Raw genomic sequence first — 25,164 nt, 5'->3', positions numbered from 1 at the left:
TTGGCAAAAAGGATAGGCAGAGCTCTAGTAAGGAAATAAATCTTGGTTTAAAATATGAATTAGAAACTTTGGACCATGTTGTATTTACAGTAAAATATAATCACATTTTATTCAAAGAAAGTAAGATAATTTGAAGGAAGAATTCCACAAAGTGCTGTTCTCATCTGGCTGGTGAATAAAATAAAAAAAATGTCAAGAGGCCCAAAACCTGGCTTGTGCTGTACTGAGGACACCCTCACATATGCTCTAGGACACAGCAGCTGGTCTGCAGAAGTTGAACACACGCAAACAAGATTAAGTGAAATCTACAGCAGTCACTTCTGAAAACAGACTCAAGCACTTCCCAGGCAACTGCATCAAGTGCTGCTGGTGCACTTTCTAGGTGTGGACAGTTACGTGTATGGAAAAACATGTCAAATATACTTATTCGCATTTAACTGTAGCTAGCTTTATGCTTAGTAACATTTTAAAAGCCCCTTAGCCAGAAGGATAAAGGTACTGGAACAAAAAAATATCCTTTTTCTATATACAAACTGACAAGATTGTACAATCAATTAAAAAAAGTTTTGAACTTTTAATAAAAACTCATCCTAGAAATCCAACTTTCTGCCGTGAGGTCCCCAAACTCTCTTCTTCCTCCAAAATCTTCTGAAGAGCTATGTGCAATGACTTGCCCACTCTTTTTCCCGTCTGCAATGCAAAGAAAGCAAAACAAATCTGAGATATATGCTTATTAGCAGAAAGATAACTCTCACAGAACACTTCCTCTTGACAAATACTTTCCCTTTAATGATAAATGTACACCAGCTGGCATAATAAAAACATGCCTTTAATTAAGAAAAATAACAGTGGTAGAAGTTTCATTTTAATTTAAGTTTTGGAAAAATGTACATATAAAGGCAGTGTTCCCATTCATCAGAGAAGCATTCCATGATCATTAACACCAGATCTGTGCACTGCTGGATCACCGAGGAACAGCAATTAAATTCACATCAGGCACAAGCACACATTCAAATTAGCCAGCACACACAATATGAAGCAATATTGAATTGAATATTGAAAATTGAATATGAAGCCAGAGGACAAGAGATACCTGACCAGGAAAGCAGCCTACTAATGCAAAGTTCAGTAAACTCCTCTGGATATGCGGAGAATCAGCAGACTGAATTTAGACCAGCTTAAGACCCTGTCATGTGGCCAGAGAAGCTCAAAATGCATACTGGCTGCATCACCAAATCAGTCTGGGGGCAGATCCTTCATGATGATGTGCAATTCTTTACCATCCAAGGACCTTAAAGGAGTTAACAGAAGGTCTTCTTTACAGAAATAAACTCCAGCTGTGGAAAACCACAACCATTAGCTCCAACATCAGCCTCTACTCTTCCCACATGCACAACTGTACTGTGGAAGCTGCAGGACAAGGAAACATTGGGCAATGCCGAAAGAGAGACCTTAAGGCAGTGGTGCTTATTAGAGCTTTCTCAGGTTTTCTATATATGACCTGAAATACTAACTCCATGCAGACATGAAAAGAGCCCTAGCTTATATTAAACCGAGTTTATTAGCTCCTGATCTATACAATGAAGCCTATGCCTGCCACGTGGCGGACCACAAAGTTCTCTTTCACCTGTTGATGACAACTGTGGGTGCACAAACCTTAAAATAAGGTACATTTCTAGTTGAAGAACCAGGTGACAGAATATGGCCCATAGTACCAAAGGAAATTTGGAAAGAGCTTTGATGCAGCAGGGTAGCTGCTAGACACTATGAGTCATGCTAAATAAAGGGAGACACACACAAGAATTGTTACAGCTCTGCACTGGGACAGAGATCACAGCAGCAGCCTGGAGTCTTGAGGGGTGATTCACTTTCTGCATTCTTCTCCTCAAATGTAGGACAGCATCACTCATACCAGGTCAAAGTGAATGGGAGCTGTGCAGAGCTTTGGTATGGACACAACACACAACACCGCCATCTTATTCCTGCTTGCCTCTCTTATGGATCAGATCACAAACTCAGTAAAAAAAGCCTAATGCTGGAAGCTTCCCAAAACTTCCCTGTGAAGCTGCCTTCCTAAGAGACATGTCCTAGGAACATCTGTTCTCTAGCAGGCAGGGAAAGCTGAACACTCTCCAACTTGCAGCCAAATCATTAAGGAATAGAGGTGTCAAGCAAGGGCTATGCAGCTCTTCCACTGGATATTCCCAGGCCTTTTTATTTTTCTTGGTATCCTAATCAGGCTGCTGAGTTCGAGGCAGGACCAAACAGGTAATCTCTGACCTCCCAGAAATCATCTTGGTTTCTTCTCATCAGCTTTATCCCTCACTCCTTCAAACTGCTCACCACCCAGGAGGGAAGACCTTCCAAAGCAAGTGTGAGACAGCACAACTCACTGGGTGATCAGCTTAAGCTTTTAACTCCTTGCAGCAGCAAGTAGGGACAAGTTCACTACAGCTCTTGAGCAGAGTAGGACAGTTTGAAGATTTCCCATGCTTGCCTTCCATATGCATCTCTGATTAGTGTTTAGATAAGCGTTATATAATCCCAAGCAGAGCCTTTGGGGGTAGGCTATACAATGGAACTGCAGAAGCTCATTTCTTATTTAGGGCTCAGCATAGAGGAAAATCTGTAATCAAAATAGAGTCTCCAATCAAAGCTTTCTGCAGATAATTTGCATGTGGGCCAGTTTCTACCATGAACCCAAGCTTAACTTAAGCACCCATCTCTGTAGCAGCCCTAGACCCAAAATCTCAAGTCTTCTATGACGTTTAGTTAGAACTGGACTCAAAATCCATCAAGGAAGACACATCAGATGTCCATAGATGTTTGGTTTCTTTAGAATGGCAAGTTAGAGATAACCCCCCCCACACAACTATGCAGATGATAAGGGGGCTAAGTGACCTCTCTGGATGCAAATAAAACGCCCACCAGTACCACCAAGATGAGTGCTCTGGGTCAGTATCATGAAACAGGGAAGTGCCATATATACTCAGCATGTAACTTCTACTGTTTGCAAACTTGGCTTCAAGTTCTGCATTCCTCGCTACAGCCATGCTGAAATTAGTTCTGGGTCTCTAGGAAACACAACCAGTTTGAATTTTCATTCTGACTCCAAGTTCAAAATCCAGTTCTGTCTCATGCTCAAGGCCAAACCCAGGCATGAGAGTTTATACCGGAAGACAGTGTTAAAAAAGCCTGAAGAAAGGTTTAAAATTGAATTCTTATGCAGATGTGAACAACACCCATACACTAGTATTTTCATGGAGTGTTAAGTTCAATACCCTCAAAATTTATCCACTTGATTTTGCAGTCTTACAGGTGTGAGGCACTTGACTGAAGCAACAGTGAGTGCCACACATTTCAGGCATCTAAAAGTTTTAGATAACTTCCATTCACATTAAGTTCTGTTTCAAAGGAACTGTTTGCGACCTTCAACAATCCCTTGTGCACCTAATAAAAGCACCAGGATCTCTGCTCTTTAAGTCCTTACTGCAGCTTTTCATATACTCAAGTTCCAGTTCATTCAGTACCAACAGTAACTGCTCAAAACTCCTTACCTCCATCATTTCAAAAATACTCTCAGGATCAAGGCTTCCTTTCCCCATTTTCTTCATAGAAGTGAGGGTGCCTTTACTGGTCACGGAAATAAGCAGGCTGGCCAAAGAACAGGCTTCTTCCTGAAGGGTAGCATCTACCACATGCCTATATCCAATCTGTAAATTAGTGACAAAACATATTGGTTTGCAATCGCTAAGCTTTTAATTAAGAAGTTAAACAGTGAGTAGTAGCTCTGTTGGCTATCTAAAGCCTCCCATCCTAATATCATGTGACTGACTTGACAGCACAGTATTTAAACAGCCTCTGACCCCAAATAATGTGTACATGTACAACAGAGGTGAGACAAGCATGTCATTATCTCACATTGTTTTCCTCTCCGACCATCCTTTCACCTATATGAAACTCCACACTCTCCTTTCCCCTCAACTCCAAGAACGGACTTTCTTCCCTGCTGGGTGAAAATGACACCTGAGACGCAGGTGAGCCCCCACTTCAGTGGTGGCCTTTCTACTATTTATGAAACTTGCTTAACAGATGTGTCAGACAAACTTCCAGGTAGCTAAGCAAATCGCTAACCCTTGCATTGGAAAATGCAGCATCCAGCAAATTAACTACATTAGTTGTGGGCTATATATGGAAAAGGAAAACAAAAACCCGTTCGAAAGCAAAGGACAGGATTGCACTCATGAAAAGAGTTCTGTCCCCAGCAACAAATACTTGTTGTGTAACTCCAGGCAGATCACACAACCTCTGTGCCTCAGAACAATACCCATTTGTTTTAACATACTGAAGTATCTGCTGCTCTGGATGTTGAGCAAGGAGTAGATGAAAAATAATAAATAACTCTTCTGTATGCAAGAAGATGCATTTTAAGAATGCATCAAGTGGAAATCTGCAAGTCAGAGGTGGGAAAAAACCTTATTCGGTAAAAGTTCTTCTTAATTAGGAGGCCAGGGATGAACAAATACATACATAGTGGACACTGACCATTTCTGTAACACAAGTTTTCTCTCTAGGGAAAAAATAAACAGCATGTAAAGTTAATAGAAACTGAAGTCTCCATGTAGAAGGTCAGAAATTTGTCAGGCTTACTTTGCTTAGTGTGACGATGCAGGGCACATCATCCACATTAAGTCGAATACAATCATAAGGGTCATCAGACAGCTCAATCTCTTTAGAGCCTTCTTCATCCTCCAGAACACGCACTTTGGGTATTCTGTAGAAATAAAACGTGCAAAATCCTTGCCAGAACAGATAACAAATACAGGTGTCATACAGTCTCAACTCCAAAAAGAGCACTTTCCTCTAAATGAGATTAAGTGTTTACAAAAAAGAATCCAGAAAGCTATCAATGTATTAACAACTCACTCACTGAGACTAGGAAGAAAATATCGTAAGCAGGAAGGTATCTTAGGATAAGACCATAATTCAAACTGTTAGAATCTGAATTGGTCTTTACAAATATACGGGGAGGAATTCTTATGGAACTTTCACAATGCAATTCTGAACAATTCTTTGTGCATCTGTCTGGACGTACAGGAGAGAAATTACCAAGACTGAATCCTTTTGTACTGTGGTTCCCAACCTTGCGGACAAGAGTAAATTTGTCAGAATTACAGCAATTGCATTGCTTGGCAAAGCTGTGACATCAGTAGCAAATACAAGTGGTAAAGCTGTTCAGGAAAAGAAAGACACCAAGGACACTTGGGGTAAAGGAAAAAGATTACATTAGTAAAATCCTGTCTCTTTAGCAAGATGGGAAGATTGGCAAGATATTCTCATTCTTTAAGAAGCCCGAAGACTCTACTGTTCTAAGGACGGATATACAAAAGCAACCACCAGGGATAAAAACCCAGGCAGAAATCCAAGGAACAAAGCTTTCTTCTCAATTGTGAGCAACAAGCTCTCACAAACGAGCTAGACAGGCTCTTTATCAGTGATACATTTATGGTATTTGTTATAGCCATTTAATAGGAGTTTTACAGGATGATTTAATGCAGCTTTCTTAACACTATTAATAAAGCAATTTAAAACAATTTAGTAGAGGATGGTATCTCAAGAAGCCAAGAACCTCAGTGTCTTATGTACCTGCATTTATTCAGGTGCCTGCTAGGATGGAGTACTGACTGAGAGGCTTTGCTTCACTGGCCAGTAAACTCCCCTCCCCAGCTCAACCACACTGCTCTCACTTTCACACATCTGCACTTGAAAGCATAAAATATTTCAAGACATCCCTAGAAAGCCAACATCAGTAACCCTGTGGAATGTAACCACAATCTGTTTTTACATTAGTGCTTTTACAGTAGCGTGTTTTGTAACTAGACTCTGGAGGTTACATTCTTTTATGTGTCCTGTACCAAATCTCTTTTAAAAGAGGAGGAGATAGGGATTGATTTAGTGAACTTTTCCCCTCCAATGGAAAGTGAATTTTGTTGTTCTTTGGAAGAGTATTTTAGTTATTTGTGGTTAAGAAGATGCAAGTACTTCACAACAGCTAACCCTCCTTCAGCGAGAACAAATTCCCTACATGAACATTGGCCTGAACCAAGCTAAAACTAAAACTTCCAGTAAGCAGAACAACTATGATGTGTACTTTTTCCTGAAATGAAACTCAAAACGCTTTGCAGAGTTACATAGCAACTCACTGGAAAAGCCTGTTTTCAAGTTAAAAATATTCCATTAAAAATTGATGGAATAAATTTACAAGGTGACTAACCCTCTAGCTACATAGGACAATGGAGAACATTGGACAACAGCCTAGACAAGAGGTATATGTGCCAGAGCAGTGCTTAAAAAAGAATGAAGATTTCAAGAAAATCTGTGAGATTAAGGAATTTTTAACTCCATCCTAAAATAGCTATGGAACCAGAGCAATGTTTGGTCTGCAAGAAAAAGTTGGCAGAATTAATTCCTGAAAAATCCCTGCAAAGAGCTGTTTTGGCCAAGAACAGATGAGAGAGGTACAAATTAGAACTACTGCAGAGGCAAAAAGATAGTCGATCAGACACAAGCATTGTAGTTGCATAAAAAGGGGTTATATACACAGAAAAACTAGGCAAAAAGAGTGCAGCACAAAAAGCTTTGCCAGAAAACAGGAGATTTCCTCTCCCAGCTTACAAAGATTTATCTTAAGAACTAGTTGTACATGTTTACTTTGCAACTTCTATTTTTCTGCTTTGATTCCTGCAACTAATCAGGGCAGAAATCTGTACAGCAGGACTTAGTCACATAACAAACAATGCTCTTTTCTGTGCACTGCAGACCCAGATTTCACAACTGCAAAACCAGTTCTACCCTTGCAAGCAGGCATCAATTCTGCCTCTACCATGTTGTGCAGCAAAAAAACAGGACATCTGCAAGGCTATTGTGTTATAAGCTCTGTAGCTTTTGTAACTTGCCTAGTTTCTGTTGCCTCGGTTGTAGGTAGGCACATTCCACAGGATCAAGTTTAACACTAAGTCCTGACAGAGTAGCTATTTGCACATTTTGCAATATCTACTTTCATCATGGATAAATCCAGCCTTAAGCACCTTGGAGACACAGTCAAAAAGGAAGTTTGATACCTGTTGTCTTTTGCACATGATCTTGATACAGTTTTTAGAACATAATGAACAATACAAAACTCCAAGGAGTAAATGGTCCCCCTAAACCAGTCACGCTGTCATTGTTCCATGCCTGAAGGGGATATGATGAGTCAGGTCAGACATACAAAGTACTTAAATCCCGTAACTCCTGCAAAAAATTCCTTAATTTACGATTTTGCATTACTTAGCCCTACAGAAAAATGTGTCCATAGCTATTATAAAAATGGTTAGAGCAAGATTTTAAGGATGAAGCTGAGGTTTCCAAACACCTATCTGAACATCTAAAGATTTGTAGCTTCAAAGAAAAAACAGCACCTTGAGCTCCCTGCTCTTGGTTCCAAGGCCACAGTCAAGGCTGACAAAGATCTGACAAAGTTCTGACAACACAACAAAAACCTGGTTGTAAACAGATTAATAAAGACAAGTAACACTCAAAGAGGGGGACACATGTCAAGGCAAGTTCAGAATGCTTAATCTGAAGTGATCTTCAAACCGTTGTCTTGCTGGGACAATAATAGTTTATGGAGAGTGGACAGCTACTCTAAACAACCTTGTGTCAATCCAAACAAAACTTAGTAGGTACCAAAGGAACAGTGAATGAGGACAACAGGTTTTCGCTTTGAATTTCACCTCTTGACTTTCTGAGTTCATATGAGATTAGATGTACTAGCATTCCGTGCTCCAATCAATAGACAGAGTTTCCACAGGTCAAAAATCAACACACTCTGCATTATGTCACACTGTACACGTTCTGATTTGATATCAAACTTCCAGAAGACTGTGGATGCTTGCACACAGATTAAAGATTATATAAAAGATACAGTTTTCAGAAGAATAAAAATAAAGAAGAATCATCAAAGCAATTACACTCTCCATGTTGCCCACGTTCCCAAAGCAAAAGATTTTCTTTTATTTATTTGAATTATTTTTATATGATCTCTCTTTATTCAAAACTAGGATTCTGAATGAAATAAGAAAAAAGACCTATTTATCTTGTAAATAAAGTACGTGCCTTGGATCTGCAAAACAACTCACATGGGAGCAACTGTTTTAACTGAATGACTTTTGCATCCTGGCAGCTCACGCACAGAGACACAGGCATTTCTTCCCTTTAGTGTACTGCCAACTCTACTGTGAGCCATTACATTTGTGACAGTATTTCTTAACGCTACAATCTACTGTTAAAAGTTACTGTCGAGAACTTGATTAATTTCTCAGCAATATATACAAGTTGTAGTTTTAGATGGATTCTCCCCTTGTCCCCTTTTAAAGTGTTTATATCCTGCTACACTGCCCGTCTTCAAAAGAGTATTTTTGTCTTCTTCTTGCACGTATTTTTCCAGCTCTAGTACTGTGCACTGATTCCCTGATGAATAAGCCAGAATTATGCTAGTGACTTTAGCAGATCTCTAATTTAGAGCTGAAGAACAATCTGAGATCCACTTTCAAAACATTTATGCCTGTAGGAGTCTACATTTTGCACCTCTTCCAGCTACTTTTGCTACGTAAGTTTTTTAGCAAAGCCATTCACTAGTTTCTTTCTCAAGGATGCTACAAAACTCTGTATTTCCTTTCATCTATAGATTAAGAAGATGAAAGCATTAGAAAAAATATTACTGAATATCACTTAAACACACAGTGAGCATTTGCACCATTTGTTCTACTAGATTTTGTTCTTCCAATCTTTGAATCTTTGAATTAAAATGCGTGGGGCAAAGTTCTCTTAAAGACACATCATTTCCGCTCCCCATGATCTCTCACCACTATTTTTCCTCTTACTTTTAAAAAGAACTTTAGACTAACAGTTAATGAAAAAGAACATCAGAAGTAGGAAAACAGTTAGAAGTCAGTAGTCACATTGACACGGGCTTCTTGCTCAGGACCATCACATATCAGTAAACACTTCTTATTTTAAACCCATAAGGCATCAACACAAATGCCTCCAACTACTTGCAACAAAACCATATGGTCAAGACAATTTTTTCCTGGATCTGGCTACAGAACAAAATTTATATTGTGAGCCTGATTGTGCACATAACGTAATATGACACTTTATTATTAGAAACTGAATTAAAGTAGTTAGTTCGTGTTACTCGCATGCAAATGGACTGCTTTGTATCTGAATGCAAGTTGCCTTGGGAACTTCTTATTTAAATAATTAAGCATTAAAAATGCTTAGCTCACAGAGAGGACTTCTCTTTCACTTCCCATGCCACTTCCACTCACACATAATGAGATCTGTGGTTTACCTTGTGTTAAAGAGAGCTGCTTTCACTGCGAGAGATATTGCATCAAAGAGGTTCCCACCACATTCCAATAACTGGGGAGGAAAAAAAGAATCTATTTAAGAGCAAATCAGGCTAGTGCCTTTAAACCAAGACTTTATTTTACTTAAACCTACCTGAAACAGCACAAAATTAAGAAACAGAACAGGTTTTTAAAAAACAAAGTTGCCTTTAAAGCCTATCTATAAAAATAAATAACAGGTAGGAAATCAAGATTTCAGCTAACTGTATTATACTTGCAAAGTAGAAGAGTTAACACACTTCACAATAGAATTAATGAGAGAATTTAATAATAGCAGCTGAAATGAAACCACCACTGTTCTTGCTCTTCTTGTGCTAAAGCTCTGAACTAGACTACGACCAGAATACTTTTTACAAACTCACCATATTAATTCTTTAACGTTAAATCAAGCCAATCAATTTTCTATACTGTGTTTCAAAAGGGAATTTTTTAAATATCAACTGGACAAACCCAATTGGTAGAATTGTTTTCAAAGAAGCAATACAAATTGCCACCCACAACATGGTATGAGAAGCTAGTTTTACAAAGAAGGTACATAGTGATTTATCCTCCATTCTTTGTGGAAAAGGAGTCATCAGCAGGTTTGTCTTGTAGCTGAAAAGGATCTAAGGAAATCCTGATGTCAAAGTTTACTTGTTGGTAACACTTTCTTTTGAATTAAGGTGTGTGGAGGGAGTCTGGGTTAGTTTTTTCCCATGAAGATCACGAGAAGAACAGCACTACATATCATATCAAAAGGCAGGGCTCCCATAACCACTAATACCTTCTATAGGCTGACAGACAACTCAACGGTATATTTGGCCATAATCTAGCATTAGTTCTCTGACAGGCTCTGCTCTGAGCTGCCAGTTCTATTCTACGAGCACACACATCCCCAGCAAGCATTTGAAACTACTTCAGTGAGAACATATGGATGCTTCTCCATTACATCAATCTATGCTGTATGATGAGAGCAAAACAAGTTTTGCAACACTGATGGCATTGATTGTTCTTCAAAATCCATTTAAGAATGATATAAACTCCTGCATTGGGAGCAAATCATAAATCACATACTCTGGAAAGACAGTTTATTTTTATGAAAGCAGACTGAATTGTGTAAAAAGAATGACAAAAAGTTGGGATAGAAAGCTAAATACAAAGGTGATCAAATTATTTCTTTGCAAACAGCTGCTGGATACAGAGAGGTTAACTTGCCACTTTCAGTCATTATTGGATTTTACTGGATAACACAATAAGCCTCACAATATCTTTGTTATTAAAACACAACAACGGGATGTGCCTGTACTGTTGCTAAGCTTACGCTCAGGCTCTGTTCTATAGCTTTATCTGTATTAAAGTGGCGCCTACAGGCTAGGAACACAGCTTGTATCAAGCATGGTACAATAATTCCTCCAAAAAGAAATGAACACTGTCTTCTCAGCTGAAGCACCTTGCACTGAGATTCCTCCCATTTTGGGGTGGGTTTTTTTTAAACTTTTTAAAGGACTAAGAAAGTCTGCACAACTGCAAGTTGTGGGAAGCAAAGGAGCCTTTAGAAAGGACTGCTTTTCATTTTCTGATATACAAATGAAAAAGTTATTGGGGGTGGAAAAAAAAAAGAGAAAACACTGTAGACCGTGCCTTATTAAAATAAGTTTTTCCTCCAAAAAGTCAGATTTCTAAGTTTTGGGTTTTTTTTTCCTTTCTTCCAGGCTGGAGGAAGATAGAAAAGATGAGGAAATCCTCTGAGGGATGCTGGGTAGTAAATTGCTAAAATTTCAACAGAACCTAATGCACCCCCCCACACACAATGTACTGTGATTGGGTAGGGAATGAGAAGAGATTGCATGCTTTGATTCTCCTTGCTCAGCACTGCAAACTGCTGGGGCAAATTATGTGATGAAGGCTATACTTGTTTCAAAAACACCTCAAAAATGCCTAAAAGCTTATTTCTGACATAAGTGACTTAGAAGGGGAAAGAAATTGAGGGAAAGACAAAACAGGCTCATATTTTTGCTGTACCGCGTAACTCCACATTCATAAGCTACTCTTTGGAAGTGGAACATCTCCAATTATTAAGAAAGAATGCATGTATTTTGACCTTTTGAAAGGTCAAGGTATATATTCTTGACCTTTGACACATAGCTATAAGTGTCCATATGTCTGCATCTTTGTGGTGTGTATAGTTGAAGTTATTTTCTTTCCAGTCTGACCGTACACAATTATAACACCTCCCAAGTACACCGACCACTCAAAAATATTTGAGAGATGGCTTTGATCCATAAGCTGCATGACTATGCAAAATACACTATTTTCTCTTTTGAGGTTGTATACCTCAAATTTTATTTATACATAGGAGCTGAATACAGATGCTTCTATCAAAGTGTGCATGGCTGAATTACACAGCAGTGGAGCATCTCCTGGTCCATAACATTCTTTCTGGGTTTTTGTCTTTTTGGATGAGAGACTTGAAACAAATACCTTCCCACCTAACCACAAGATAACAGTAGTTTCAGGCTTATGACAGATTTAAGGCTTATTTTCCCTCCAACTTAACTATGAACACAAACACCAATGTGAACAACTTCCAGGAATTCTAAGGAAAACATCACCCAAAGAACTCTCACAAGCATTGTTATCATATTTAGAATCTACCTGCCTCAAATGATGAATAATATGACTTGTAGTACATTATATTAGCACAAGTATCATATTTCCACCACATCCTATTAAAATAGAATTCTATAGGTATGATTCAGCCAGAGCAGCTTCAGGAAAATCTGTAGGTATCAACCACCTACATCAAGTATAAACTATCACGTGTGATATACATGTCTCCTGCTTAGAAAAGGAAATAGTATATCTCAAAAATGTGGAAAAAAAAAAAAAGAGGGGATAAACAGAATAAGAAACTAATATTAACACTATCTTCTTCTAACTATAACAGCAGCTCTTCAACGGCTCACACACAAAATCCCTGCAGAATATGACATCATGAAGTTTAGAGTCCTAATTATGAACCTACAATAGATTCTTTACTGGCACTGTAAACAAAGCTAAAGGTAAAATTCGTCACATAACATAGGTCTTGACGTTCATAACTCTGATACAACTAGTAGCATAAAAATACCAAGGCTGTTTTGCTGCGTAGCTGCGGACAATCAACAAATTTGTCCAGGAAGAATCAAATAATGATCAATTACACCTCATACAACTACTTCTGCAGCAGTCAGCTTTATGAAAGTCTTTGTTTATGCAGTGTTTATGCAATGTTAAGCAGTACATTGCTTAAATAAGCACAACATTTAATATTCTGTACCTCTGCTTGTAATTACCTAGTAACTAAAGGCCCCAGTGTGATTTCTCAGAACTAACACTTCATTCTCTATTAAACTATGCCAAGCTCCAATAAGCCGGTGACTAGGACTGTTAAAGCACTCAACAGTGGTACATATTTGATCATTCTGTATGCGGACTAAGTCACAGTATGTACCATATCTACTATAATTAGGCTAATGCTACTGCTTTTTAAACACCTAATGGACTAATTTTCACATTTATTGAGGTCTTAGTCTGAATGTTCCTGTTTTGTTTAACAAAACCCTGTAATTTTTTTTTTTTTGGCAGTACAGCTTAACATTTTGCAAATAATTTCACAGACATTAATGGATTCCTGTGAGTAAGATCCCTCAACATATTTACAGTTACAAATTTGACAAATAGAAACTCAACTTTGGACCAATAAAAATTGGAAATAATGCTCAGGAGTCTGACTTGCAGACTTATATTAAATTCCCATGACAGAGTGCTTTAAATACAGCATAGGTTAGAGATAGAGCTGCTGGATGCACAAGATTTAAATGCATAAAATTCGATTTCCATTTTTTAATGGGAACAGATATTCAGTTTCTCTTCTACATTCAATACATGTATACAACTTTCATCAAAAAGTGCCTAGGCCAAACATTTTTTGCCAGAGAAGTGTCTATTTGACTTTACTGAATTAGTACTGATAGTAGTGCAAAGAGGTAGACTGGATGGACAGTTATGTTAGGGCTAACATATATCCATGCTAACTTACATTCATTAGAATGATACATTTGCTGTTATATCTAGCTTGGAGAAAAGTTTAGCCTTCTTTAGTGGCAATTTCCTTGTCAGTATAAGTGAGACAGGTTTGGAGAATTCAGCATTTTATTAGCACTCCAGTGGAGCAGCAGCATCAAGAAGAGTAGAAAAAGAGCAAGCTGGTAGTAGTGATTAACTATTACAGGCAGATTCACAAGCATTATATCACATTATGAGAAGCTTTTTTTATATGAAAAAACACATGGTTATGCTAAGTCAGTCAGCACCCTGAAAAACCTCCTTGAATTTTAGTTTTCATTTCCTTACTTACCAATACATCAACATAGAGAACCCAGCAGTGCTGTCTGGGATTAATACAAAGTGATTTCAAGTCTACACAGTTCTCGCTGCTAAATACTCTGTAGAATGTATTTGCTATCTCTGTGCCAAGTTCTTCTCCTCCCCGGCCTTCAAATTCAGGAGTAGCATTTGCAGAACTAGATAAAGAAAGGAAAAATACTTTCACTTCTGAAGCAGCCAACACCCCAAGAACATTTCTTAACTATAATGCATTAGAAATATCTAAGGATTTATTTGTACAAGAATAAGCATCTTATCTGTAAAGAAATTCTTTTCATTTTGCATAAGAAAATGTCTTGATGCAGATCATATACTTACATTTTGCTACAAACTCTGATACTAATTAAACTGCAGTACTATCTTTGGTTCCCAAGTTATGATATAGAAGTTGGTGAATTCTTTCAGGGATTATTTCTTAAGCACTCTTCTATCATCTCAACCGTTTCAAAAATAAAAAAGTGAGAGAAATCTGTACTATGCTCAGAACAGCTCACAAGACAGCCTGTTAGAGTTGAATGTTAAATTAATAAGATAAGAGAGTGGCTAAGACAAGAAAGATGTGTCGATATGACAAGTGGAATATGAATTTTTTCTAGTGTGACATGACTGCCTGACCTTAATTGGTAATTTCTTTACCGAGTGTATTCTCTGCTATCAAGCCACTTACAGACAGCAGCTCATTCTTTTCAGCAACTGAAGCTTATGAAGAGCAGCAACCAAAGAACATTTTTTTCCAGAAGGGATCTGACAGAAGCGTGTGGTCTTCACCTCCCCGATTCCAACATAACAAACTCTGTTTAAGGGCAGTTGTGCAAGAAAGTCTGGGTGCTGAGTCCTTGTACACAGCTAAGAACAAATTTCTAATAATAAAGGAAAACAGACCTAAAAAACCCACCAAAACCCAACAACTAACCAAAAACCCCCAAACGCACAAAAAACCAACCGAACACCACCACCACCACCCCACCTCCAAGTCACAATGAAATAGAACAGAAATGTCCAGGGGTGTATATACAGCAAAATAACAAATACCCTGAACCCATCCTCTGGTTTATAGAGAGGACAGGAGCATTCTCAAGTAGTGGACCCATGGCACACATTGCAGATCTTGTTTTTAAATAAACTAGTCAGACCTCCCCAAAATTATTTTCTCGTTATAGAACACAGGAAAGGAGCTGCTTCCACAGAAATAGCTTGATATGTTCTAAATCTATAATAGAAGAGACTTGTATTCTCCTGGCCAATTTCTCATGTATGTTTTTTGTTTATGTGAGGATACAAACCCTTAGCTCTTCCAACAGGAACACCACAGGAACGCAAACATACAGCACAAAAGAAAGTCTTGGAATATAATCCCTTCACCTTTAAAAAACAGAAAACCAGCTAAAGACCCATATTATCTAGGTATGACTTAAACATCAAGTGAGATGTATCAGCAAGAAAGCAGCGCCTATAAGGGAAATCCTTACCTCACAGTAATTCTCCCAACTTGTTCTTTTGCAGAACTAATGAAAACTCAGAATGCCAGGAAGAGCTACTGACTTTTATAGAAGCTGTTTGCGCTTCTATAGCCAGACAACACTATACACGCTTAAAAAAATTACTGCCAATCAAGCACCAAACTATGCTTCCAAACTATACTTGCCACATGAGTAAGCGCTACAGGTGTGACATGTTAGTATTCGCAGTTGCGTTAATACTGGCCAACAATTTTATAAGATAGGACCATACCTAATTATAACTTAATTCTGGCAAGATGCCGAGTCAGGCCATTAGGTTGTATTAAACAAGCACTTATCTGTGGAAGCAGCTTTTACGCAAGTTAACGAGATCATTCTGTTTAAACCATCCTGTTCAAAGTATGGTTGTGCAAGCATTATGATTCCTACAGTAAACTGAAAAGATTTATACAAACCTCAGTCTATACCTTATTATCATTTCTAAACATGAAGTTTAATCAAATGGTGTAGTTTTTAATTATGAACGGCTCCTGTCTTCGACAGTGAGAGTAAGGAGAATATAAGACCCAACTGGAATATTATTGCCAGTTTCATTGCATCTTAATTCCTTTGTTATTTTAGAACTTCAATTCCTTGTAATCAAAGTGTAATAAAGTAATGTTAGCAGGGTACTATTACAATAACTATACAGTAAATATTGCCCCCAATACTCACAGATTATTACAGTAATTTACACCAGGTAAAATTCAAAAAAGAGTTGTCTAGCACACTAATAAAAGCAAATGCCAAAAAGCTCGTTTTATGGAGCACAGAAAGAACTTAGTAGTGCCCAAGTGGAGCACTGAACTTCTACTCCTGAACAGAATGTAATTTTAGAGAGTCTCAAAATCATTTCAGTGTCACATCGCATAACAGTCAAGACTCCTAAACTACAGTGACACTTCTATCAGAGACCTCTGCTTTCAAAACCCTTGCTGTTACCAGCCATAACCTTTCTCTCACAGTAGTTAAGTATTTCCCATCCGTTGCTCATGCCATTAATATACTATAATCAACAATGTAAGTAATTATAACAGAGATAAAACAGTTTAATTAAACAAAAGCCTACAGCTGTTTTGCTGGTATACAAGGGCTTCATTTCACAGAGGATATTCTTCACTTAAAGCTGTATTTACTTCAAGCAACCAATACCAGTTCTCTATTCTTGCACCAAAAGAAGCATACAGTCATGTAAACAAGGCAGGTTCACTGTTTTAGAACCAGCAGTAAGTTAACCACCTCACTAATATTCTACCTGTCCAGAAAGTAGCCAGAAGACATCACGTTTATGACAAATCTGAACTGCCAAGGCAGTCCCACAGACAGACCTGAATTCAGGTCCAGGTGCTGTCTGTGTTAATATGATTATGATGATATTTAAGCTCATGACCCTACAAAGCACTGGGCTAACAAGGGTTTGGATTTAGCCTAGTCAAACTGTTAACGCTACCAATGTGGAATTATTGATTCAGGTCTTTGCCTGGTCAGGCACTGTCACCACACTTCCCATCTGAAAGGAGCATCTGCTTATAGAGTTTGAAACAGTTTTTACTCAAGCATTAGATGGTGTCTCTCCCTGAAAACTAAGCTAAATCCAGTACAGACCATCTTTCATGAAGTAAGTACCATAAAAAAATAGTAAAGACATTTCATTCTTTCAAAACTCGTTACTTTGCCCCTTGCCTCTGTAAAGAGTAGTTGCCTTGATAACAGGTTTACAGTAGGGGAGAGAGAGGGAGGAAAGGTTTCTTTTTTGCAGCCACCATTCAAGTGATATCTTTAGTGACTGCACTGGAATTGGTTTTACGTTAACATTTTCCCCATAAAACCCAACAGAACAGTATCTGAGGATCACCTAAGGGCATGCTGATGTGGTTGTTCTGCAATACTGTCTTATGATTTGGAAAACTGTTTTCCATCTATAATATTTAAGATCATATCTGATCCAGTCTTCCATGCAGGCAGCAATGAAATAGGCACAGTCTTCCAGATGGAATAAAAACATGTCTGGACTTCAAAGCGGAGGAACAGATGGCCAGACTTGGACAAATATATTCCTTGCTTCCTTAATTCCACAAACAAAAACTAATGCATTCAAGGAATTCAGATTTGTCTGCTTTTTTTCTTTTTTTTTATTTCTTATACTTTGAAAATTACAAATCTTTGCTTCAGTCAAAAAAAAACCCAAACAAACCAAACCAAAACCCAAACCTCTAACCAATCAGTATTAGAACAGCCCCAAAACTCAAACATGAAAAAAGCAGATGCAGCTGCCTTTCAACATCAATGACCAGGATTACTGCCTTCTCTGGTGCTGTTGGGCAGCAAGGACATCACATAGGACTCGGACTTGTTCTATGGTAATTAATTTCTAGTATCACAAATCAGTGCCCCAAAAATAATCTCTTCCGGAGACTAGCATTAAAGTCTGTCTCAAAATGGGACTAAATGTGCTTCTCAGATTTCAGGATAAGGACTCGGAGCAGAATGAAGATAAATGGGATTTTGGGGCAGAGAATTACATACATGATCCAGCAAGTCATTATTTTCAGCAGTACAAGAAACCATGAAAGCTTTAGGAAACGAGCATTTTAAGTTAGGTAACACTGCAGTCTGAGTTTTTATTATTAATTTCAACAATATAAAAGCCAAGTAGAACAAACAGGAACCTCACCACGAGATGCAGTGTATCAAACTATGGTCAGCTGCTGCCACCCAGTGGCAGCCTGGAAAAGCATCAGTAATGGCAGCATCTCATTTCCCTTTACAGAGAACAAGCTGTTCCCACTTCACATTTAGTCTTTTGGATCTTTCTGGAAGCTAGAGGTCACCTTTCCATGGCAGCACAAGCATGCAAGAAGTGCTTCTCTAAAATTTAGGCTTTTGGTCTGCGTTGTCACAGAAAGTAAGGATTACCTATTTCTCGAACTGACAAGATCCATCTTGCACGATATCACTGCACATCTCCCTCCCATCTTCTTATGAAGCAGAGATTAATGTTAGGTTGTGTTTTCTTAACTCTTAATCTAATGAGTTAAAGTTTTTCCAACATTTATTTTCATATGAAATAAGTGTCACAGAACTGCAATGGCACCACAGACCACTTATTTTAGTAAGGAAATGTCCCTGCTGTCATTGGACTTTCTTCCTATAGAAACCACCAGAACAAGGCAGGTACTATTTAGGATATTTCAAACACAAGTTTTCTAAAGTAGTCAAGCTCAGATCCCCTCTAACAGCAAGACCACATTTGAGAAGACCATCTTGCTGTTTGATATTTTTTGAACAGTAATCATAGACAAATAATTCATTCAGAGACGAGTCCTTCCCTCTAAGTTTCCACAGTTAATTAGTACCTTGTGATGTATAGAGGCAGTCTTAGAAAAGGCTGCATAATACGAAAGATACAAATGTGAAAGCAGATATAGCAAGTTAGGTCAGAAAGATGACAGATATATACTTAGTAGCTCTCATACCTTAACTTTACTAACAGTATATTGGTTTAACACATAGTAGGAACATTTTTTTGTTTTTAATAAAAATAAAAAAGGTCACATGCAAAACAGTTAACTTGGCAGTACCAAGGCTTTTATGAGAGGTTTCCAAAGCACATTATTTTGTAAAAAGCAGTTTTAGGAAGTCTGCAAGATATGAGTAGTGTGGTTTCAAACAGCAGTCTGAATAGCATTGAGGTGTCACTAAGCTATCTCCCAGCAACATGGAAACAAGAGCTCTCAGTTTTGTTCTAGCTTCCTTCATAATTAAAGCATTATGAAGACTGTGAGGATAAGCAATAGTCAATTTGTAGCACAAAGCCAGGAATAGGATGACAAATAAATACCATTTTGGTTAATAAAATACTGATTCACCAATAAAAAATACATTTCAGACTTTTCCCACGGCTTTCAAAAAGAAAATAAGCAAAATGCTTTAAGTACAGTTAAAGTACTGTATCTGTATCAGTCAATTCTTTTCTTCTGGAATACTTCATTTTTTAAAGAGATTTTTTTTTCTGTCATTGTAAAAAAAACAATTGACATTATAGTCATGAAGTCATGTTAAACGCATGTGCAATCAAACCATTACTCTTTTCCAGCTGCAGTTATGCTATGCAATTTTTTGGTTTTTTTTTTTAATCTTGATTTCATTTTTTTAACTCCTAGTGTTTTGCTTATTTGGGGTCTGCAGAACCAGCAGAAAGTTTCTGAACATTCACTACTATTGAAACAGTAGAATAATGTGTTTCTGTTACTCAGACCCTTATGGAAGGGTAGTGGAACAAAGGCAAAAATTTCAGAAGAATGATAAGATCTGATTAGTCATTTATTCCAAATATTAGTTCTACGTCCTTCTCTTCTAGTATACTAACCAGTCAACAAAGAATTCCAGGTAACCTTCATCTGGTTTCTCCAACTTTGGTGTCCCCATTTCAGCTTTTACACCTACCAAGATATCAGTGTGTCCCTGTTAATAAAACAACAACAATAACAAAATCACACAACTAAAATTATATTCATAAAACTACTTAATTTAAATGTCTATGGTAAGCTGACAGGTCTACCTTTCAGTTACCTGCACCCATCATTCTATCAGAATGAACTTAAAATCACATTAGGTTTTTTTAAAAAAGGCTTTCAAAAAACAATGCTAAGCCTAACAAGTTTCTTCAAATAATTACCATACATATTAACTTTCTCTAGGTTAAAAGGAGACTGTTCATATTCATGACTTTTTGTATCATTTTGGTTCTAGAAACAGCTATATCTGCAGAACCTTTACAATACTGCACAGTATATTTATCTTCTTCAAATCAACACATGCCAGAATCAGTTTTGCTTCACTCTAAAGGAACAGAATTATTTTTTCCAGTGATTAGGCACAACAGCAATTTCACTTTTTCAAGATTAAATGATAGATTAGTTCAGATAGAAGGCTTTTCAGATACTTCACAGTAAATCTACACTCAGGTAGGTTAAGCCAGCCTGAATGAATTATATATCCTGTCATTATTTTTTTAACCCATAGTTTCCATTAGTGCTATATACACACACATTTTGTTACATACACACATACAATCCCACCTACAAATAGCTTCAGCTTATCTTAAAACTAGACACATAAGCCAGAAGTCTCATCAGCAAGGTCCGTGATCCCTAAGAAATTTACCAACCAGCTTTACTCTTGCGGATCCACTTGTGTTTGATACAACATCTGTTTCTACTTCTGCACATCTGTAGTCTTCACAGCCACGACCATCTACACGGAGGTCCTCCTAAGAACAACAATCAATATATTGCGCTTAAGGAAATCAGTAATGAAAAGTAAAAATAAGAAGCTGTGACTTTAAAATTTCCTCTTCCTATGCCAAACACAGCAGTAAAGTTCATATAAAACCAACAGCTCCCAGTTTCATCACTAACCTCCACTTAACAGTACAACAGAACCAACTGAACTTTTCCATTCACCTCCCATTTACCTTGATCTTGCAACAAGCTCTCTGCAGACAGACCTGAACTCCTGCACTACTTCCACCCTGTTTCAACAGAAAGCTTCAGACTACAAAAGCGTAAAGGTCTTGGCTTTAAAAAGTGCTTTACCTAACACGACACGGGTCGTTCTCGGGATACTCAAGTTCTATACTTTTGTATGTGCAATTAGGACCCAGCAGACAAAAATAACCCACCAGCCTTCCAAATGCTTTTACCTTTTTGTATTTCAAAAAACAGATATTATGCACCCTCAGATACTATAAAGCTCATCCCAATAATAGTAGTTTCTTTGCAGTGAAATACAGTTTCTGTACTCTCTAGAATATACAGTCTTTTTACCTTTAGCATTTCTCCCCACATGTTTTTTACCCTTCCTCCTTAGTCCACTCACTGTTCCCTGGCTGTGACAGGCTAAAACTCTATGCAACGGCAAAAACTCGAGAAAGAGCAAGGGAATAGGGGGAAAGAGAAGGGCAAGAAATAATAAAACAAATCCATGTCCTGTTCTCAGCCTGCTTTCTGTTCTGACGCTGTGTTCTCAGTGTGCTTGGACGATTATGACCCCAGCGGCTTCCCCCCTAGCCACCAGATAATGGAAAGCTCCCTCCCTCCTCCCCAGCCTAAGCTGTAACTCGTTCCCGCCCCACACCCGCTCACAGGGAGCAAGCCCGGAGGCACGGGGAAGGGTCCTGCCCCACAGGGCAACGTTACCACCAGCCACAGGCACGGCCAGGCCGAGCTGGCCCAAATGACTTCCAGCTCCCCGGGGCGGAGGCTGCCGCCCCGGGCTACCGGCACCTCCCGCAAGACGCCCGCTACCGCTACCTGGACGCCGTGCACGATGTAGAGCTTCTCCACCTCGCTCAGCACCACGGACGCCATACCTCCCGCCGCCGGACGACACCGCGCTCCCGCCCTTCCGCTTCCGGCGCGCGCGCGCGTCGCCGCCGTTACCGGCAACGGCAGAGGGCGGGAGCGGGGAGGCGCGCGGTGCTCCGGCCCCGCGTGACGCCCTGCGGCGGGCAGGCCATGCGCCTGTGCACTGCCTCGCTCCTGAGGGGAAAAGCACCGGGGTCGCTGTAACTGCTGTTCTGCTCGCCCGGCCAGAGCCTCGCATCGAGGTCTCCCCCTCCTGACAGGAAAAGTGGGGCGTGCAGCCCTTGAACCGCCTGCGGAGGGCTTTCACGGGGAGTGAGCGCAGCGCTTCGAACATAGTGCCTGCTAAGTGGCCCCTGCAAAATGCTCCCTCCGAGAGACTGACGCTCAGGGTAAACCGAAGGGGCCCCGTGCTGAGGTAAAAGCTCCTGAAGGAGGCTGCAAAAATACCCCAGTGCTGGGGAAGGGCTCGCGTAGCGATAAACCCCGCAAGGAAAATGAGGAAACGTAGAGGTGGTTACTTCAGAAAAAGGTCCGAGTGGAGTGCAGCGCACGGGGCAGGTTGGTACAGGAGCAGGGAAGAAACCAAATGCTCTCATTAGGAGCGCGCTGTTGGTCCTGTCCCAGATAACCCTGGGAAAGTAGCATGGGAAATGTAATTAAAAACTCGTACTATTTATTAAAGCAATAATTAAGGGGGTGTTTTTCTCACAGCCTTAATTGAAAGTTTCGTGAGTGGTTTACGTAAGTTTCACACTTTCTGCACAGCTCTTGTGTATCATTTTCAAACTATTTTAAAAGTTGCGCTTTGACTTTACACTGATGCTTCCTTGGGTGAGAATGACCCATGGCTTACAAGGATTACACAGCGCACTGCCAGAGTTTATCCAGCTGTTTCTAGCTCCTCTCTCAGAGTCTCCTTGCTCACTCAAATGCACAGAGCATTTCTGGCTGCCTACTTGAGCAGGCGGCCTGAAGCGATGGGAGCGAAACTGAAGAGCGAGGGACGTTTTGGAGGTTCTACTTGGGGCTAGCACTGGTCTCGTCCCGTTAGCTGGCTGCTCGTCCATTAGCAGTCAGAGCAGATGCACTTCTGAGATGCATCCCGTGGCTCACCTGCATCCAAAAGGAGTCAAGTTTCTGCATGCCAGAACTGTTGTGTGGGGATTGCGTACTCTAGCTTAGTGGGGAGAGCCAGCAGTAGAGCCTGACTTGGGCCCTCCTCGCTGACCCTCCAGAGGTGAGTGGTGCCAGGCTGCCTTTCTGGGCTGGGGGAGTGCCAGGCAAAGGCAGTGCCCGTGCAGAAAAGGGGCCCAGTTTGTCAGCTCTCACTAAATAGAGTCTGCCAGTGCTGTCATCCAGCACAGATGGGCCCTTCGTCTGACCCCACAGCACGATTCTTGTGTCCTCACGTTCCACAGTGTGAGCCAAACTACAGTAAGTGGAAATTAGAAACTCCCTTGTAAAAGTGAATTCCTCATCTGAAATTAAGCAGGGGCACCATGTGATTCCTAGTGAGAAGTTGGGGAGATGATATTCTGGCTCCCTGCCCGTCTCACAGCTTAGCCCACGGCAGCTAGCAGTTCTAATTGCAAGGAGTCGAATTCTTGCACAGTCCAGAGGCTTGGCTAGTAAATCTAGTAAAACAGCAATTTTCCAATGGCTGGAGAAACCCAGTTCTGGCACGTTTTTCCTCCAGGATGGGAGAAGGCACCCTGTTACTATAAAGAGCACTTCCTAGCGCATTCAAATTTCCATCTCCAATGCAAGGCAGCAGCAGTTATCAGACAAAAAGGAACGCTATTTTTATTTTAACATGGGCAAAGCAACCATCTTTTCTTCTAACCTCATTATGGTACATGGATGACATTCACTGGCTGAAGTAATGCCAGCCTAAGGGAACCACCTGGAACATAAAAACTGGCACCCCACGATGGCGAGGCTGTAAGCGGTGCCTCGAGGCATAGAGCGTCGAGAGAAGCGAACCACTGCCCCGCCTGCAAACGTGCAGGTGCCTGGACACGATCCCACCTGTGGTGATACACTGTGTCCTCGGGGAGGCCATAGGATTTGGGTACCCACGAACCAAAAACACCCAAACTCGCCCGGGGCTGAGGTGCGCAGTGAAGCCTGTCTGTTTCCCTGGTAATATTAAAAATTAGAAAAAAGGTTATTTTTCTGTCACAAAACCCGTATTTCCCTCCCCCCTCTCCGCACGCCTGAGACGCAAATGCGCACTAGGCACAGGCGCGGCCGGGCCGCACGGCGCCCTGCGGCACCCTGGCGGCCGGGCCCAGCCCCGCCGGGCGCGGCGCCGGTGCCCGCCCGTGGGTCGGGGAGTCCCCCCCGCGTGGGCCGGGGAGCCCCCCGCGCCCAGCGGCGGGGCGGGGAAGGGCAGGGACGCGCCCGCCCTGCCTGCCGCCGCTCACTTCCTGGTTCCCGCCGGCGGCCGCCCCACCTCCTCACCGAGCCAGCGTAAGGGGCGGCGGGGGAGGGGGCGTGCCGCTGCCGCGCGCGGGCTCCCCGGTGCGGCGGGGCGGATGGGGCGCGGCGCCGCGCGGGGCAGCCTTGGCCGGCGGGGCGCGGCGCGGCGCTGCGTGGCGGCGTGCGCTGGCACGGCGCGGCGTGGGGGCGGCGGCGGGGCGCGCGCCGGACCGGCGGCGGCGGCCTGTGGGGTAGGTGGTGCGACTGACAGCGCGGGGGGAGGGCGCGGGGGGGAGAGGCGGGAGCGGGCCGCCGTCGCTTGGCTGAGGGGAGCGGCGCGGTGCGGCCATCCCGCCGCCGGGGCTGAGGGCGGGGGCCGCGCCCGCCGCCTGCGCCGCACGATCGGCCCTGCCGGTGCGCCCGGCGGGTGCGGGGGGGTGGCGCGGTCGGCCGAGGGCCGCTCGGTTCCCCGCTTCCCTCCGCCGGAGTCCCGGGGACGGGCTGGGCGTGCGGGGCGGCGGGTCGTGTCCCGCAGCGGCGTCTGCTGGAGCTGTTGGTCTCGGTCGGGAAAGGGGAGGTGGGCTCCCCATGCCTCCTCCTCGTCCGCCGGCTTCCAGCGCTGGTCTTTAGTGCGGGGCTGAGCGCGTTAAATAACACCGGGCTAAATACGCGATTTGGGTCTGCGCCGGGGTCCGTTCGGAGGAGCGTGAGGTCCCTCAGCAGGGATTTTAAAATCGGAGTCTCCAGCAATTTCGTCGGTGTCCTGTGGTGTGCTACTGAATTGCAGCGATGGAACGGGGTCCTGTAATCTCTTAACGAGTTGCAGTGATGGATCGTGTCCGTCGGCGAGCGGCTGGACGGCGGAGCGGACCCTGTCCCTTCAGAGGTGGCCGCGGTCACCCGGCGTTTGGCTGCGGCTGTCCGGCGGGACCCTAGGGCAGTTGCGACTTCGGCGTCGGAGTAACCGCTGTTGAAACAAGCCGTGGCGCTGTACTGTGCCGGGTTTAGTTGAAACGGATG

The 25,164-nt window shown here is 41.5% G+C and overlaps 3 protein-coding genes across 10 annotated transcripts in view; 2 read left to right on the top strand and 1 right to left on the bottom strand.

Annotated features, from left to right (window-relative positions):
* The window catches only part of KIAA1143 (KIAA1143 ortholog), a 259,367-nt gene that overhangs the window by 59,832 nt on the left and 174,371 nt on the right, over positions 1–25,164 (top strand). The gene's annotated exons all lie outside the window — the stretch shown is intronic.
* Positions 79–24,499, bottom strand: EXOSC7 (exosome component 7). Of its 3 annotated transcripts, none has more exons than XM_064444079.1 (9): positions 24,496–24,499; positions 21,670–21,744; positions 20,522–20,627; positions 19,725–19,797; positions 13,828–13,993; positions 9,392–9,462; positions 4,651–4,774; positions 3,558–3,713; positions 79–690 (listed from the first exon to the last, which is right to left on the bottom strand). In XM_064444079.1, exons 2-9 carry the CDS (start codon positions 21,724–21,726, stop codon positions 586–588), a joined length of 858 nt encoding a protein of 285 aa, XP_064300149.1. In that variant the 5' UTR covers positions 21,727–21,744; positions 24,496–24,499; the 3' UTR covers positions 79–585. The 3 variants fall into 3 exon arrangements, with proteins under 3 accessions (XP_064300149.1, XP_064300147.1, XP_064300150.1); XM_064444077.1 differs by having other exon boundaries at positions 19,725–19,819; positions 20,526–20,627; XM_064444080.1 differs by lacking the exon at positions 24,496–24,499 and having other exon boundaries at positions 20,526–20,627; positions 21,670–21,750.
* ZDHHC3 (zinc finger DHHC-type palmitoyltransferase 3) overlaps positions 23,972–25,164 on the top strand; it is a 34,591-nt gene continuing 33,398 nt past the window's right edge. For 2 of the 6 annotated variants that reach the window (XM_064444071.1, XM_064444076.1), the window contains exon 1: positions 24,465–25,164. The gene's annotated coding sequence lies outside the window, so the exon portion shown is untranslated. Of the gene's footprint in view, positions 24,196–24,274; positions 24,396–24,464 lie in introns of those variants that run through there. The other 4 variants (XM_064444073.1, XM_064444072.1, XM_064444074.1 and 1 more) reach the window with 4 other exon arrangements.

Source organism: Phalacrocorax carbo, chromosome 2, assembly GCF_963921805.1.
Source record: "Phalacrocorax carbo chromosome 2, bPhaCar2.1, whole genome shotgun sequence".
Taxonomy (NCBI): domain Eukaryota; kingdom Metazoa; phylum Chordata; class Aves; order Suliformes; family Phalacrocoracidae; genus Phalacrocorax; species Phalacrocorax carbo.
The sequence above is the reverse complement of the archived record's forward strand: the minus strand, read 5'-3'. Positions and strand labels throughout refer to the sequence as shown.

Bases quoted from the DNA above. Each gene is read 5' to 3' on its own strand.
- EXOSC7 (XM_064444077.1), bottom strand. From the start codon at position 21,726: ATGGCGTCCGTGGTGCTGAGCGAGGTGGAGAAGCTCTACATCGTGCAC. The intron at 4,775-9,391 runs GTAAACCACAGA...TTATTTCTACAG, and splicing joins GCAGCTCTCTTTAACACAAG to AATACCCAAAGTGCGTGTTC. The intron at 691-3,557 runs GTAAGGAGTTTT...TTTGCATTGCAG, and splicing joins GTATTTTTGAAATGATGGAG to ACGGGAAAAAGAGTGGGCAA.